At 45.8% G+C, this 17,940-nt stretch overlaps 1 protein-coding gene across 1 annotated transcript in view; it reads left to right on the forward strand.

Moving 5' to 3' along the window:
- Positions 1 to 11,483, forward strand: part of SLC4A11 (solute carrier family 4 member 11) — an 88,324-nt gene extending 76,841 nt beyond the window's left edge. Inside the window, exons 19-21 of the mRNA XM_068679540.1 lie at positions 2,299 to 2,494; positions 4,552 to 4,721; positions 7,708 to 11,483. Of these exons, the coding sequence (XP_068535641.1) occupies positions 2,299 to 2,494; positions 4,552 to 4,721; positions 7,708 to 7,771 (430 nt within the window). The 3' untranslated portion in view covers positions 7,772 to 11,483. The remainder of the gene's footprint in view (positions 1 to 2,298; positions 2,495 to 4,551; positions 4,722 to 7,707) is intronic.
- The last annotated feature ends 6,457 nt before the right edge of the window (positions 11,484 to 17,940 follow it).

Here is a 17,940-nt window from a genome sequence, read left to right on the forward strand (position 1 = left end):
GAGGTGACAGGAGTAGTTGCAGAACTTGTATGTGATCAAACACTCCAGTGCTGATTGCTCCATCCCCAAGAGAAGACTGGTTCATGACCTTCAAAAATCCATTACCAAAGGGCTGCTACTCTGGGCTGTTCTGTTCCTGTCCTTTCAGGCTTGCATCTGATTCCAGTGTTATGGTTTTGCGTTTAACTTTGATCCCAAGCACTTCAGTTTCCATTGCTTCACTCACAAGGAACCCAGCAGACATACGAGTGCTCTGTTTGCAGGTCACAAGCATCCCCAGAAGTGAGATTTATTTTTTTCTGAAATAATTCCCTTGTAGTTTGCCCAAAGACAAAGTCAGGGGAACTCTTGCTGTGCCTGGATGGGCTAAAAATCAGTTAGTGCATCCCTTCCATTCTGCTTTAAGGTGGCACTTGAGAGGCTTACAGTGGTTCTGATAGTGCTAAAGTGGTCTGCCTGCTCCTTATTGTGTTATCAGATTAGTCTGAATTAGCCCCTGCAGTTGCACTTAGGGCTTGCTTGGCTCTCTCATCTCCGAGACTTCTGTTCTGTGGTGATACAGGCCTGGAGGCTGTGAAAACGATGCCAAATTATATCCACCTAGCTGATGTCCCAGTTCTTCCAGAGCTGGCGAGAGCAGTTTGCAGATAATGGGGAAGATGTGCTCTGATCTCCTCTGGCTTCTCTAGGCATGGGCGAGGGTGTCTAGACATAGCAGACTTGTAAGAGGATCTGAACAAGTGTGTTTGGAAGGAGGAAACCTGTGGTTTCTGCTGTTTAAATATAGTTTGGGAGGAGGAAGAGGGGTTACTTAGAGGTTAATACCTTCTGTGTATCTCTTCTGTGCATCTTTTGGCAAATGTCTACAGTCTGCCCCATTACTCACCAAGGAATTCAAGCGTTGTCCTCATGACTTCGCTCTGTTAACAATATCTGTTATTCATTAGGTCTCATGTTAATTCCCTTGTGCTATCCAAATGCTAAGAGCAAACCTTAGGCTGTTATTTCCCCCTAAATACAGGTGTGGAAGACTTCTTCACCCATCCCCTCGCAACTTCCTTATATTCTTAAATATATAAACAGCTTGACCTGACCTTACTTAAATGGAAGACTCAAACTTAATATTGAAAGAATTCACTGTGAAGCAATCTCCTTTAGGACAGAAGGGATTATGAAGTGCCAGCAGTACATATGTAAAAGAGGGAAATGTGTTTTCATAGATCTTGAGGCTGGCTCTTATGGTAATCCTCAGAGCACTTTGTGGAGGGGGTTAATTCAGAATGAGGTCTTGCATGCGGGGAATGAGGCCAGTAGATGACACCAAAACAGCCTGTGATGAGAATTTCACCTGATAATAGGGGATTTACTCACTAGCTTATCCACTGAATTGGTGGATTTATGTTCTCAAAAAAAAAAAAAAATTAAGAATCTCCCTTTTCTCTATTTAAGCACTCTTGAGAGATGAGGGTTTTATTTCCTCCTATTGTCTCTAGTAATTTTTTTCAAGCTAAACTGAAATGCTCACAGGTTTAGTTGGAGTGCAAGAAAAACAACCTCCCCTCACTCTGAAGTAGGCTCTGAAAGTTCCTGCATGCTTTCCTGTCAGTCTTCTATTCCCATAAAAAAAAATCAGTCTGTGGTCTGTCAACTCCAGAAAATTTGCATTAATTAATTACACGTTTTGCATGGTAATAGGCAATTTGCAGCACAACTGCTGTAATCTGCAGCAGAATTAAACTTCTCCCTGCGTAGTGCTCTCAATATTCCCCTCCATATAAACAAGGAGATCCTTGTGTACATCAAAAGTGCTGACTCTCAGGCAGAGTGCAGCCCATCCTTTTCTTTTTTACAGGAGGTTCATTAGTTCCCGTAGAATTCAATGAGTTTTCTTTTTGGACAGAAGCCAATTGCATATCCATTGGGTAAATCAAGGGAAGGATTAGTGCCCAGAAAGAGGATTCTTGCCTGTTTTCTCACAATGTGCTAAACAGAATTAGCTTAGAGGGCAATTTAGTTCAGGATAGGATCTGTTGGAGCTTCGGAGAAGGGGAATTTGGCGTTTTTCCAGGTGCTCTGTTTGAGTTGTGGATTAAGTGCCTGGCCCGGATCCAGCAGAGCTCTGCCTTCTCAGTGTCAGCACGGGGCCAGAAGTGCTGATCTCAGTGTGCTGGAGATGAGTTTCCCTTTCCCGAGTGGCACGTGTCCTGTGCTTAAGCCGAGCTGTGAGCCCCGGTAATAAGCTTATGTGGGTATTGGGGTATTATCCTTCTCCCCTAATTCCTGTTCTCATGCTTCTAGGATTGTGAGCGTGAAGGAGACGAGGCTGACAAGTCTAGTGGCCAACTTCTTGGTTGGCCTCTCGCTCCTGCTCCTCCCTTTTCCTCTCCAATGGATCCCGAAACCAGTCCTCTACGGCCTCTTCCTCTACATCGCGTTGACTTCCATTGATGGGAACCAGCTCTTTGAGAGGGTGGCTCTCCTGCTCAAAGAACAGGTACACAAATTGGTGCACCAGCCTAATGGGAATGAGAAATCATGTTTACAACCTTGGGACCAAGCAATGCCAGGCATTTGGGAAGCTGATGGTGTTGGGAATGGGGTTACCTCCAAAGCTCAGGAAACTGGCTTCTATCTTCAGCCTGCACCTTGCGTATTTATTTCACCTTTCTCTGCAAAGAGGGAGTGAAAATTGATGGGTCTGGTTTAGTCTGGCTGCCACTGAGATGTGAGCAAGAGAAATCTTTTGCATTGAAGCAGATAAACAAGTGAGAGGAGAACACAGTGTCAAACAACAAAAGTGGCAAGGTTTTTGTTGGGTAGAAAAAGGTGGTAGCTAAATTGTTCATAGAATTGTGCTGCATCTCACGTCTACCTCAAATTCTGCATACTTTTTTCTGTGTTTTCCCTGCTGTAAAGGCATTAAAGCTTTCCTGTTCAGAGCACTGTCCCAGGTAATCCTGTTCTTTTCAGTCTGCTCCAGAAGTGCTCTGGAGCACCTTTCTTCAGGAGGCAAAAATGAGTGCATGGATGCAGCTGGGAGAGCTGCTACCTGGGAAGACACCCCCTAAACTCTCTGTATAGAGCACAAACAAAATTACATTCAAATGTTACCTTCAAAATAAAGCTGCATGAATTATTGCCCACTGCATGCAAGGTGTCTGTAAGTCTTAAAAATCTCCTGTGGCATCTGTCAGCTACAGAGTACGTTCAGCTTAAAGATGAAAACAAAAAAGCAGATGCATAGTGATGACTTTTCTACAACAAAGCTTCAGGAAAGGTCATTCTTGCCTCATTTTACGCTTTTGTTTTGACCTGTGTGAAGCACGAGGTAGGATTTTAGACTCGAAATGAAACGACTTGCATTATTGAAATGCTTCTGATGTGGGATGAAAACAAATCTGGGAGATCTGCTTTCAAGCCATCTGTATTACAAGTGCGAAGAAGGCACTCGTTTGCAGTGTAGGTGGTACCTGGAGCAATAACGAGTCTCCAGCTCACCTTCTTATGTAACGAGGGTCAAGGGCTTAATAAGCCCAACATTTGGCTCTGTACTTCTGCTAATCTTTCTTGATCTGATATTACATCTCAGGTTAAAACTGTGAAATCTGGGTAAAGATTATGGTTGTCACGTTGATTTTTTTTGAGTGGAGATTGAATAGTTGCTGATGTATGTGGAATATTACTTCTGGTTTTAATACAAATTATGCGTGGAATTTTCCAAGCTTCAGTTTGCAAAATTAAAAAACATTCTCAAATATGGATCTCCCCCCTTTTCTGGAAACCTTTTAATGAGTCATGGCGTAATCTGAAATCCATTGAGTCTGTATCAGTGCCAGCAGACAGTCGCTCATATTCTTCATTGATGTATAGACAGTGAGTCAAAGCTTGTGCTCAGACATGAGCAAGTAACTGTCAGAGGAAACCACGAGTGATATTTAGCCTATTAATGTCACTTTTCCTCTTTCTCAAAAATGAGTAGCTGATATGAGTTGAGAAAATCGCTACAGTCTGAGAACAGCCTCTTCCAGCACCTCCGCAATCTCATCTCCTGCTGTTCCCCTACCAGGGTTCAGCTGGAAAATGGGACCACCAGGGCAAGCAGAAAAGTCTATAAAATGATGAGGAGCTGGATTTCAGGTGGAGAAACCATCCAGCAGTACCAACACTTGAACGTATCTGTTTACCATCACCCTCTGCGCACCCCCACAGGCACTTCACATGTTGCTGCAAAGCCCTGATAATCCTACTCAGGGGAATCTCATTACTGTACTTATCGAGATATTTTCTTGCACTCCAGATGCTCCCCAAGGCAATCTTGGTTGTGTGGTGTTTTCTCCTCCAGGTTTCTAGTGCCCAGTCATCTGCGTGTCGCTGCCAATGCTGCAGTTTGTTCGTTATGTGCTTTAACCCTACAAACCCTGTGTTCAGCTGAATGTATTAAGGGCTGTTGGTGCAGTGTACATAAACTGACCTCCTTAAAAGCTTGTGCTGTGTGCTGAATTCTTAAGTCCAGGTTCTTTTGTGTCTAAGATGCTATTCTTCCATTTGCAGACTGCTTATCCTCCGACACATTACATCCGCAGAGTGCCCCAGAGGAAGATCCACTATTTCACAGGCTTGCAGGTCCTGCAGCTCCTTATTCTCTGTGGTTTTGGCATGTCGCCATTGCCCTACATGAAGATGATCTTCCCACTCATCATGATAGGAATGATCCCAATCAGGTACGAAACTTTTCCAAGCAGAGTTTGGCTGTATTTTTCTCATTCTCCCATGCACTCTGCTTTCTGCCTTGGACTGCTGGAAGTCTGAATAGGTCTAGAAGGATATCCAGTAGTCTCCTGAGCAGCCAGACCTTGGAAGTTGATAATGGTGACCTCTTCTCCACCTGCAGGAGGAGGAATAGTCCAGAATAGCTTGAGGAGGAATAGCACAGTCTGTGATTTTACTAATGCTGACTGTTGTGCAAAGGGATGTGGGCTGACAGGTACATATCTAGCTGGTGAAGAGGCAAATGACTCTCCTTTTGCAGAGCCTGTGAGATGTCTTCCTGAGAAGCTGTGGTCTGAGCCTTTCCTCTTAGGTATCAGTAATGTTTCTTTTTGCTTTGTGGTCTGATTTCCGAAGACCTGTGCTCAGGGAGGGCAGAGCTGGAGATTTTCCCTTGCACCATGTGAATTTAAAGAGGATTCCTTATCTTTTATCTAGTGCAGTGATGCTGTGCAGGTGGTCTATAAGGTCAGTACTGAATTCCATTGTAAATAATCAAGTCAAATAGAGCAGGTATAGACTTAAAATGTGTCTAATGTGTAAATCTAGGAGTACTGCACACTATCTTGCAATTTTGAAAGAGAATTACTGAGGAGTTGAACTTCTTCCCTAATGTTCATTAGACAGTGACTGCCCATCATTCTTCAGTCAAATCATTCATGCTGTCCTCTCCATTATTTGGATGTAATTAGAAGCCCTAATGAGATCTTGGAGAGAACAGATGTGTTTCCAGCCCACTTGATTATTTTTAGACCTGTGTGGCATCCAGTGGTATCTGGTTGTCTTTGAGCTTGCAGCGTTGGAGGTTTTCCATTTGATCTGAAAGTTCAGGGCTACCAATGTGATAATCTGCAAAGGCAGCTGCTGTGGCATTTTCCTTGGGTGGTGAAGATGGATTCAATTCATTCTAAAACAAAAGCAAATGTCAGAGCTCCCCTGGCTTTTGACAGGCTCCTGTTGGAGCTGTTTGGGTGTGGTTTTTAGAAATGGACAAAATTGTAGAGAACACTGAAATGATTATTCTTGTGGTAGGAGTGTTTCACCCACCTTTCACATAGGTGGTACTTTAGATGCCTAGTGAAATGGCTGGCAAACATTTTGTGATGGTGGATGATTGAGCCTTGTGGGAATTACAAGTCTGCATGGAGCAGCTCAGGATAGAAAAGAAAACCCTTTTTTTGCCAAACGTTCAGGTGACAGATTTATTATAATGTTACTGTGGAAAGTGCTGGGTCAAAGAACTGGATTTTGTGATGACAGATAATTTAGTCATGCAAATGTATCTCTTTTCAGTAAATAAGATACTGTCATCCTATCCTATCTCTGCTGACTTGTTTCTCTTTCCAGAGCAGCTTTTCCTAATAGCCTTTTTAATTAGCCCTGCTGCTAATGGGGACACGGAACTGCTACCTGGTATAATACAAAAATTTGTCCTCTGCTTCCCTTTTCCGAATTTTGCTGCCTTCATGGGCAGCATGAAGCTGGAATCTGGGGTCCAGCTGAGAAGGCAGCACGGTGATGCATAGCTCTGTAGCTAATGATGACTTTTTCATGAAGATTTGGCACTCTAAATAGATGAGGCAGAGTGGGAAAAGTGAATTGTTTTTAAAGAAGTGGAGGGAGGAAGAGGAGATACGGGAGAATAGCCAGGGGTCAAAGTAAAGAAACAAACCCAGATGAATGAGTCATGGCTCAGTGTCCCATCCAGAAAACCAGCCATATTTGCCTGTATCAAGGACATATTTCTATGGCCAACTGCATTAAATACCTGATTTGCATCATCATCAGCTGAGGGACCAATCTTTTTCCACTGGTATAGTCACCAAAATCTGTTACCTTTCATACTGGCTTATTGCGGTGGAACAGCCAGTTGGGAGAAAATTACTTTTTTTTGTTTGTTATCCCAAATTTCTGGGTTTGATTCAAAGCTTTGGGGTTGACTAGTTTTTGGTTACACTCTAATCCCTGCTCTGGGGCATACTTAAGGTTTCTCAGGGAGGGATCTTTTTTTTCCAAGTTCTCTGTGATGTTTATCTGTGCTCCCACAGCTCTCAAGCATTTTATTTCGTGGCAGGTCGATCTAAGCGGATACTGGTATTTCTCAGTAAGTGCTCTTTGGGATCTCCTGTCTAGCTGTTGAAAATGCCCTCCCAGCTCTTAAATGGGCTTGCTAGCACTTTGTGCCCTATTTTAACAGCTGAAGAATAGCTTTCTTGTAAAGCAAGAGGTGTCAAACTACAGCTGTGCAGTAGGATTTAACAAGAGCAACTTCATACTATGCTGTTAGTGGCTTTCCTTTCTCACCCAAATACATTAATTCATGAGGTTGTTCGTGCAAACAAACCACCACGAAAACAAAGGAACCACTACCTCCATGACCCAAAGGAAACCAGACACCAGGTAGGGATGGAACTGGTGGAATTAATGTCACAGCCCTGCTCAGCCTCTTGCCTTGGTCTCAAGTCTTGCTGATATATTTAGTGCTTTTCAAAAGACTCCTGAGTTGCCAGGAAAGCTGCATTGTGAGAAGAGCTGGAAAGAGTGACCTGAGATTCTTGAACTGGGGAAGTGCAAGACAAATGAGCTTTGTACTGTGGTCTTTGAGACAGCCCTATAAATTCTAGGGAGGATTTCTCCTGTGAGTTCTTAATTAATGGTGTTTGCACTGTTGTAATGGATGTAAGGCTGCATCAGGTGGGTTTTTATGTTGGGAAACTGTAGGAAGAGTGCTAAAGAAAGGATAAATTAAATATAAATGGTGACTTTTAGCCAAGTAACCATCCACTAGTGAACTGGGGGAGCAGTAAGCTACTGCCTGTCACCCCAGCACAAACCAAGAGCACACCAACAGGAAAATTAAACAGACTTGGGACACACAAAACATTACACGATGGTTTAAAAAAAAAAAGAACTAATTCTCTTTCTGTTGTTCAACCTTAGGTATAACCTGCTCCCTAGAATCATCGAAGCCAAGTACTTGGATGCTATGGATGCAGAGCATTAAACGGGGTCTGCCACACATGGAGCAGCAAGGATGGCTCTTTTGGAAGAATGGGGCGGCTTTGCCGAGGCATAGAACAATCTATCTGCAGTTCTTTCTTTCACCACTTTCTTTCTGCTCTAATATGGTATTGGTAATGCACATATCAAAGACCAATTGAGCATTGAAGTGTCAGACCAAAACAGCCTTGGACTTGAGAGGCTAACGCTCCTTGGAGCTGTGAGGCAAGCAAGCTCTATGGAAATGCTATTTTCCACATCCCAAAACTGGAATCCCCAAAGATCAGCATGCCCATACAGCTGGAGCATGCATTCAGAGCTGTTACGTGTTCCCTTGTCTGAGGGGTGGGGGAAGAAATCCCTTTTTTATGCGCCACGTCCCTGTTTTCCAAAACACTCTAAGGACAGCAACTGACCTTTCTCTTACAGAGTGACAGTCCTGTTCTGGCCTTTGAATTTTATTTCCCATGAACCCAGTATTCCCGAATTAGTATTCCAGGTGGGATGGCCTCATGGTAAATCACTGTCAGGAGAGACGTCTGGCTGTCTCTTCAGACTGCCTAGCAGAAGGGTTAGAAGCAGATTTAATTCGTACTGATACAATCCACAGCTTTGGATGAATATTTCATTCCTACAGATGAGCTGGAAACGTTCAGAGGTTGGGCTCGCACGGTGATGTTGGTGAAACTGCATCTGGGTCTAAGCTATTTGGGAATTATTTTTGGTTCTTTCTGCCGTTGCCACTCGGTAATCAAATACAGACGTGTAGTTTTGCACAACTGCAATGTTCTCGCTTGTACCCGGAGTCAAATGCTGAAACTTGTCAAAGGGCAGTTGTGTTAATGATTGCATATACATATGTACAGTAGTGCCTATGTGTACATATATACATATGGATTTGTGTATATATTTTGCATAGATATACAAATAGGCCTGATTCTTTCAAAATATCAAAAGTGTTTTGTGCAATCAGTGTTACCCGTGATGTCTTGACCATATACTTGTTCTCTGCTTCAGTGCTGCTTTTTCTCATTGGAGATATGGTCACTTTTAATTTTTTCCTTCTGAAGCTGCTCATTTACTGTTTTTGTTCATGTGTTGCTTTATTCAAGGTGTTCCTTTGCTTTCTTCTTTCCATGGCTTGAGACCTTCATTCTGTCTTGATGCTCTGACGTGTGAATTTTGCATTTAATTTTAATGTACAGCATGCAATGAAAATTTTCCTCTTTTGCCTAATCGATATTTGTTGGTCATTTCATTATTTCTGTTCTGTAGCTAATCTCCATTTTCCCCCCCTCCACTCCCAGACATTATATTATATTTCTGGATGAATTTAACTTCTGTCTTTTATAGTTCAGTTTATTTAATTTTGCTTGTACTATGGTCAGTTTTCTTATTTGAAGTACTGTGAAACCAGCTGCCCTTTAGTTCAGTGCTTGCCCATTGCTGCACGTTACAGATCACAGGTGTAAAGTGTTAAGGAAAATGTGGAGCTCTGAAGATAATGAACTTTCAAAACAGCAAAAATGAGGGAAGGGGAACAAAAAATGAAATGTGCATATGCTGCAGATTAGCACAGAGGAATTTCTTACCAATTGCTTGCTCAGTCAATGGTGTGCAGGGTTTTTATCAGCGTGTTCCCTACAGATTGGATGTCTCTCTGTGTGAGGAAGGCCAGCTTTGTGATGAGGGAGAAAGGCTTTGGGGAAAATGTTTGTATGCTGAAACAGAGTCAGACTCGAGCCTCTGAAGGTTTGGTGTGTTTGCACTAAACATCAGATGGTATCGCATCGTAATGGAGTTGCCTACAGTTTTAAAACATGCTTGAAAAAGTTTCAACTTTCTTATGGAAACTTTTCATCCTTGTATTAATATTTAACGGAAGAGAGCAGAAAACGTTCCTGAGAACGTGCCCTTGTGGGCATGGCCAGTAAGTCCTACAGCTATCCCAGGGGAAAGCCCCCAGCTTTCTTAGCAAGAAAAGCAGCAGCACGAACGACCTTCAGGTCACACCAGCCAATTCTTGTGGGAATGCTGAGAAGGCTCTGAATGGCTCTTAGCAGGGTCTGCATGTAGAAACAGGACGAGCAGGCAGCAAACAGGATTTTGGGGCAGTGCGAAGGCGGAGGTGGTAAAAGCATGTCTGATCTCCAGTCAACAGAAAAAGAGTAGGTGACAGCAAACAGTTCAGTATGTCGTAAGACAGTGATTATTTAAGCATCATCAGGCCTCTACAATCATTAATTAAGTAATGTGCTTTTCCCATGGATGTCAGATTGACCAAAACTAGAATGAGAAGCATCATCTTATGGTTAAGCTCTTAAATGCAGGTGTCCAGAGGGTGCATTTATGGTGTCTCAGCTCTTGGTTGGGAAAAGTTACCCCTTGGAGTGGCTCGACCCACATTGTGGGTGCTGTAGCTGCAGGAAAGAGGATGTGCCTGGTGGAGAGTAGCTCTGGTCCTCTTTGAGGAAGAGCAGAGGGTGAAATTCCCTCCAGAACGGAGCACGTTGGGATGAACTGCACGTGGGTCTTGTCAGAGAAAGTAGTAGTTGTCAGAAATAGTTCTCAGATGAGCCCCCTGTCCCCCAACTCACAAGGACCAAAAAATGTCCCTTATTTAAAACCACTTGAAAACATCAAAAAACACTTGAAAACGTCAATTTCAGATTGTCAAATGTTGTTAAATGAGATCACTCAAAGCCTAGCTAACCGGGGGGTGTTCGAGAGCAATCACCATTCTTGGGGTGGGTGTTTTGTTCGTTGCTGTTGCTTTACCAGTACGACTTCAGTCTTTGTCTTTTCTTAGTGGCGTCAATAAGAATCTGTTTTGCTGAGTTTTCTTTCTGCAGAAGTCATGGGCCAAAGAACCAAATGATGGGGAAGCAGCACGACTCCCGAAGTGAAGCTGTGCTGGCTTAAACTGCTTGCTTATTTCGGACCTGTGTCCAGATAAATGGGTAGGAGGGGTTCTGAGACTCAAGGCCTCTTGGCTGTTACGGGGTCGTGATGATCCCACGGAGGATTTTTTTTTTTTTGTACCTTTTTCTCTTGTTTGCTTCTGGTTTTGCTGACAAAAGTGCAGGCGCTTCCAGGAGGTGGGCTAACTAGGGAAGGAGAGGTGGTTCAGAGTTGATTGAGCACTTTAATACTTCTGTGAAGGTTAAGACAATTAGAATGTACAAAGTTTTATTATAAGCTCTTTATATACGCACAACGCTATGTATAACTGTTGCCAAAGAAGTGGGTTTGAAGGATGTCGATAGCTTTTTGACAGTCCACGCCGTTCACCTGGAGCCACGAGGTGGTGGAGCACTTCTGAAATTGGGTGGGTTTGGGAAGTTAACCTTTTGACAGTTGCCAAAATGATCACAAACGGGGAATAGAATAAATTTCTGCTCTCAAACCTGTAGGTTTTGATCCTTGCACTGAATGTAGGAGCTAGAAATTAGCTTGACAATTAAAATTGGATTTATACCTGAATAGTTCTGTTGGTCTGAGACTTATTTTGTTGCCTTCAACGATGTTGACACGCTAATGTATGGAAATAGATGTTTCTTCATGTAAATTAAGAGAAGTTGGTGAAACCTGGACTGCTGAACAGGCGATGCAGGGCTTTCTGGATTGCTTAGAAAGCAGATCTGACAACTTCACTAGCAACAGCCTCCCAGATTCTCTGGCATCGACATTTGAAGCTATTAATAAATGTCAAACTCGAGTTGGATGATGTGTGTCAGTGCATCACTGCAAAAGGATAGGGATGGGGTAAAATTCAACTGGTTTGCTTCAGAGCTGCTGTCTGGAGAAATGTTTGAAGAGGAATCCAACGACTGTGGGATGTGACATACGCTTCCTGATGGCCTGCTTGAACTGGGATGCCCTGAAAAATAATTGGTAGATGGTCACATACCTGTATGCTGTAGATCAAACAATTCTTCCTGAAAGGCCCCCCTCGTTCCCAGCTGTACCAAAAGACTGAATCTTTGTAAAATTTTGCATATTGTATTTCTCTGCTTTAGAAGATGCTGCTGGACCGTGTTTTCTGGGCGCTTTTGGAGGAAAAACAGAAGGAAACATGACGTTGGATATACCCGGAGAACACTTTGGGGGGAGGGGGTTCTCAGCAACATAAAAGGGACCTGAAGCACGTGCCATGTCACAAAAAGTTCCTGCTGTTTTCCAGTCTGTGTCCCACTAACATGAATCTTTTACCTGTTGACACATGTTCGTGTTATTCCTTGACCAAGCTTTTTTCTTTTTCACTGTTTTGTATCTGTCCTTTGTGTTTCTGCCTGCCTCAAAGGTTAACGGGCAAAACTGGGACTGGACGAAAGTCATCGCTTGCATCCATTCCCCCAAAGCTTCAGTGCAAGCCCCTTCCTCTCTAATTTCTAATAATTTGACTTCACTCTCATCCTCCCTAGCCCTTCTCTGAAGGTTGCCTCTGGTGTCCCCGCTGTGAAAACGCTGCCAAAATGCTGAGTGGGTATTTTTATCCGGAGAGCTCGAGCCTGTGTCTGAGCAGCAGCGTGGCAGCAGCCGCTCTCTTGGGGCTCGCTTTGCTATAATAGGCAATTATGAAGGATTCATAATTGTCCTACAGTTGCACTGTCTTCTGCATCTCATTAGATGATTACTTGATGGCACAGCGTTCCAGTTGGGCTGTCCTCTTTTCATCTGTCAGGCTTCCAAAACAACTTAAATAGACATTATGGGATGGGCTTGCCCCATTTTCTATCTGTGCTGAGGCCTGTGGATGTTAGCAGAGAATAGTCTTCTCTAATTGTTTTCATATCTAATTAAGGCGTTTAAGTACCAAACCCCGTCCATTACACTCGTGGCTCCAGATCTGGTCGCAAAGAGCGAGCCATCAATATTCTGTAAAGAGCAGACAGACGAGGGAGTTGCCCGAGTCCATCCTTTAGAAATACAAATTAGCACTTTCCTCTTCAGCCTGTGTGTGTTTTCCTTTCAAACTAAGACAATCCCTGGCTGCGTCTCCTTTTTCTTGTAGAAAACTCTGCCTGAGCTTGGATCGCTTGGCATGATCCTGATGCCGCGTTAAATATTAAGAGCGTGTCCTGGGGGACGTGCTGCCTTCTGCTCCCCAGCTGCATCCCTGCTGCAAAGATCTCGCTTGGAGAGCTGAAGTCCCCTGAGTGGAAGAGGGGGATGCGTGGGGCATCTTGGTCATCCACGTGGCCAATTCTTGCTGCTGCTCCAGAGGCCATCAGTGTCCCTTGCTTAGCTGCAGGTGGGAGAACCGAATGTGAACAAAATGGCAAAGTTTGGAGGGAAAAAAAAGTTTTTTTCGTTTTTTTTTTTTTTTACTTGAGCTATGCTAGCATAAAAAAAAAAAAAAGAGAGAAAGCTCTGGCAGTAATGTATTTGTTATGTGCTCAGGGTTTTTGCAGAAAATCAGCATATCAAATTCAGCAGCTGGAGCATCAGTTTCAGCGCCCGGGAGGCTTGCCAAAGGGCTGAGCTCTTTGGTGGGTCTATCAGCAGCAGTCAGGGTCTCAGCGTGCTTTTTCCAGGCATCACTTTTCGATAAGTTTCCCGTGACTGGGGGACTTGGACAGTTCCTGCAAGGGTCTGTATGAGCAGTGGCAGCACAAGGGGGCTTGTCCTGCCATACGATAATCGATCCCTTTTCAGAAGGATGTTGGAAGGATTGATGGACATCTGGGTGGCACAGCTGAGCTCAGGCCATGTACCCTTCCCTTAGGAGCAGCGTTAGCCACTTGTTTTTTAACACATACATCCATAGCACCAACTAGCTCCGAGTTTCTCAAATTTGGGACCAGCACCATCAATTTCAAAGCGCAGAGCCCCAACCTGCACAAATAGGCTCGCATCACTCCTGAGCTTCCTTTGCCTGCCCAGGTGTTAGCAGGAACATCCCTTCTCTTAGACTTCTGCTGCCAAAGTGTGCTCAGCAGCCCAGGTTTAAGTGCCCAGGTTTAAGTGCTCAGGTTTAGGTGCCCCCAGCTGGAAGCCGTGGGGATGTGTGCAGGATCCAGCCGTCCTCAGCAGGTGCCTGGCTCTGATCTCTAAAGGACCTGGTAGGTTTAAGTGGATCACTGGAGAAGTGATCAAGTGGAGAAGCCTGCCATGCTGTTGACCCTTTGGGGGTTTCAGCCTCTTGGCATTTATTTGGCAGAGCTGCTCTGATGCAGTGAGGGTGCTCTGCTGTTCTCAGAGGTGGCTCTCTTCTGCTTCTCCCCCATCCTTTTCACTGATGTGAAGCTCTAGCTTGTTCCTATGCAGCTATTACCCCCGAAAAATGGGAATTATCAGAATTCAGCCCTTGAAAACCCTCCCTTACCGTGAAATATGTGCTCCTGTATCAGTGTAAATCAACCCCTTTCCCCTTGACCCAACACAAAAAAGGGGCTGCATCCCAAATACTCTCATTTTCCCTTTATGCTTTCAGTAGAGGGAGCAAAAATGCAGAATGAGCTCTGAGGGGGATAATTAAGAGGAGAAACCTTCATGGGATGGATCTGGCTTGGCTCAAACCCTGCTTCTGCACAGGCAAACGCGAGCAGAGCCCCTTGGCTCGGACATCCTGCGGGTGCTGGGTTTATCCTGCTGTGTGGCAATGACCTGGTAAAACATTTCTGCATTCGGTGACCGGGAGCTTTCCCTCCCAGGCTGCTCGGGAACTATTTAAAGCGAAGGGAAAGCTCCAGTTCCTATTTATGGAGGCACAGCCTATAGATACTGCACTCGCTAAACACGCTCCCAAAGCGCATGCCCCTGCCTGGTGTCGGTTCTGCAGTGGGTGATTTCTTTTGATAAGAGTTGCTCGGGGAGGAGGAGGAGGGAGAGGGAATTCCTTTATTGTCATAAGGAAGCTCTGTATTTAAAAAGGAAATAAAAAGAAATGTACTGTTTATATATTTCTACTCTGTGCCTAAGCGGTGTCCTTTATTTAACCTTTAGCTCCCTGCACAGCTAGGGTTTGCGTCCTAGGGCGGGGTTATGAGTTTATTTGGTGGCTTGGGGATCCAAAAAAAAAGGGAGGGGGTCAAAAAATTAAGAGACCCTGTAGCTGAGATACTTCTGTAACTCCCAGCTCTGGTGGCATGGGAGCATCTCAACTGTGTGCAAGATGTGCTGGCTTAGGAGTTGGACTCGATGACCCTTGTGGGTCCCTTCCACCTTGGGATATTCTATAATTCTTACAGGTGGGAGCCTGGGTAGCCAGAAATGGGATTGCTTCATGATTTAATGGGGCAGAATGAGAAATAATTGCACCTTAGCAGTATGCTGAGTGTGTCTAGGCTGGGCTGGTGCTGCCCCATGTCTTTGGATTCCTTGGAAGATATTAATGTATAGATGTAGACAAGCTTTTGGGGAGGGAGTGGAGGGGAAAGAGGGGTAAGAAGTGACTTCAAACAACCTGTACTCACCAAGAGGCTCAGCTTTTACCCATGGGAGCCTTTCTGAGAGCAGCACGTGGCATACGCAAGAGCCACTCAGCCCCTGCCTTGCTGAAAGCTCTTCCCAAGGACTCCATCTCCATGTGAGCCTCTCAGCTGAGAGCTCAGGACTGAATATCTTTGGAGGAGGCTTGAGGTGTGAGTACCCTGCTGCCTGGGTCCCAGAACCACTTCTCGTGCTCTCACAGTCAAAGGGCTCTTGAACATGAGAGCAGCCTCAAGTCTGGGGGCCTCGAAATGACCTTGAGGGGCTTTGGGGTGGGTGTGGGACACCGTGGGGAGAGCTGGGTCCTGCGTGCACAAAGGCAGCGTGCTGCTGCAGGAGGCTTCTCCTGGGCTGCCAAAGCCAAAAACTTGCTCTGGCGTGGCAATGGGGAGGCTTTGCCATGCACGAGGTTGTAGCAGAGGCTTGGGGGGGAGGTCAGACCCTACAGACTATGAACAGTTGGGCTCCATGGGGAAGGTGAAGCCAGCTGCCACCCAGCCTCGCAGACCTTCATGCCTCAGAGTTTCGGGACATTTTGCTAATTCAGCAGCCCCCAAGGGAAAGCCTTTTTCTCTCCCAGCTGTCTTCCTCCAGTGGTGATGCCCAGGACAGCCCCAAATCCCTTCAGGGGGCACAGGAGCAGCCTGGAGAAGCTGGGGAGGGGACACGGGGTGGGCAGGACACCTCTGTCACCTCTGGCTGTCACTGCAGGGACATTTAGCTGCCGGGCAGCCTGGCAGGGCCCTGTCCTGCGAGGTGCCCTGCTAAAACAAAGCCTAATAATAGTCTGCCGGCATGTCAGCACCCTTTGGTGCAGGTCCCAGCCCAGGAAGGAAGGGGTCAGCTGGGGACGTGTCCCCTCCACCTCATCCATCCATCCCCACCAGGATGCTGCCAGCAGGGATTAAACACCCTTGGGCCAAAAATAACAAGGCTAAAGGGCTCAGAGAGGCGTCAGGCCCCACGGATGCAGTCTGTGGGGCTGTCAGCGCTGGTTTTTCCCTATAGCAGGTCTTGGCATGGGAGCACGGAGATGGGGGGAGCTTTTAGGGTGGCTGCCTCTGGGCTTTGCTCGCTGACCCAAGGAGCGCGTCAGCACGATTCCCCTCCTGATGTCCTGATTTGATTTAAAATGAAAACACAGTTGGTGTATTCCTCCCTTTCTGGGTTTCCCATCCCTATAAAGGATAAAAATATTTCCCTGGGGTGAGCCAGGTCTGTGGGGAGGCCCATTGCTGCCCCCAGATGGGGCTCAGCTCCTTCTGTCAGTGGAGTTTGCTGGGGAATTGAGCACCCGGAGATGCACCCAGAGGGAAAAGCAGATCAAAACAATGCAGGGGTCAGATAGCTCAAGTTCCAGCTGTAAGAGACAACAGGACCTCAATTCTGGATTGCATTATTATTATTGTTATTATTATTTTGTGTTTGGGGCGTTTCTTGCTTGTTTGCTTTTCCTGTTTTGTTGCTGTTTGCATTTTTCCCCCTCCCAGGCACCCAAACCCGCTGTTTTTCACCAGGAATTTAATCTGCTGCGAGCAGGTGCCATCTAGGGGACAGACAGTAGAACACAAGGAAGGTTTTTTGGCTGTCAAAACAGCCCTTTTGCTCCAGCACACGAGGCTCCCACCGCCTCCAGCCCACCCCTGGGGGCTCTCCTGGGCACTTGGGCACCCACCTTGGGGGGAGCATCCCCGGGAGCCTCCCTGCTGCTCCCCCCCGGCCTCATCCTGCCGATGTTTGGAAGAAGCTGGTCCAGGAATACTTTTTCTGCACCACCTGCTCCTCTCCAGCTCAAATTTGGGTAGGACGGAGGCGTAATTTCATCACTCTTGTTGAGGGGGGATGTATGGTGCCTTTATCTCGGCCCCCCAAAATATGAAATCAGCACCCACCTCGCTGCGGACACCTAAAATCAGGCTCTACCCTTTGGAGATGGGAGAGCAGCAGGTGGGGACGGTGCATCTCCCCCACTTGGCCATCACTTGGAGCCAGAAATGAGCTCTAACGAGAGCAGCTTGCTAATGAGAAGTTGGCAAACGGGTGCCCGGGGCTGCGAGCCAGAGCTGTGGGGCTGAAGGGTTTGTGCTGGGAACTCCAGCCAGGTGCTCATTTCTCACCTTTTCCTCTTTAATTGCAGGCTTTTCGCTTTCTCTCCGCTTGCTTCATCAGCCCCACCAGGATTTAGCCCCCCTCATAGGCACCTTCTGCCCCCTAAAGCTCCCCAAGGTGCCTTTCAGATCCCTGGGGGCTCTCCCAAGGGCGCAGAGAGCTTCAGGCTGTGTGTGCAGGCTCCAGCAGAGGGAGTGTGGCTGCTTCTTCAGCAAAAAAATGTGATTTTCTGAGATGAGTTATGTGCACAGCTCCTCTGGATGGTGTTTTCCTGCGAGGTTCCCAGCTGCACCCCAGCACAATGCATGGGGTGCCTTTAGCATAGCCAAAAACATTTTTTTCCAGATTATTTTTGTTTCCTGAATACTTTGGGAAAGGTCCAGCAGGAAAAATAAATAAATAAATAAAATCATAGACCCAACTCTGAGCGTTTTAAGTCACTATTAGGTCATTAGCTTCCCAAATCTGCTTTGTCTTTCCCTTCGATGGAAAAAGGATTTTGTGCAGAAAGCATAAAATGGTCTGCACGTGGTCAGGTTGTTGGCCACCCCTCCGTGACGGTGGGTTTAGCCCCTCTGGTTCCAAATCTGAGCAGGTTTGGATGCTCCCTGGGGTGTCTGGAGGCAAGAG

This window comes from Anas acuta, chromosome 4, assembly GCF_963932015.1.
Source record: "Anas acuta chromosome 4, bAnaAcu1.1, whole genome shotgun sequence".
NCBI lineage: Eukaryota > Metazoa > Chordata > Aves > Anseriformes > Anatidae > Anas > Anas acuta.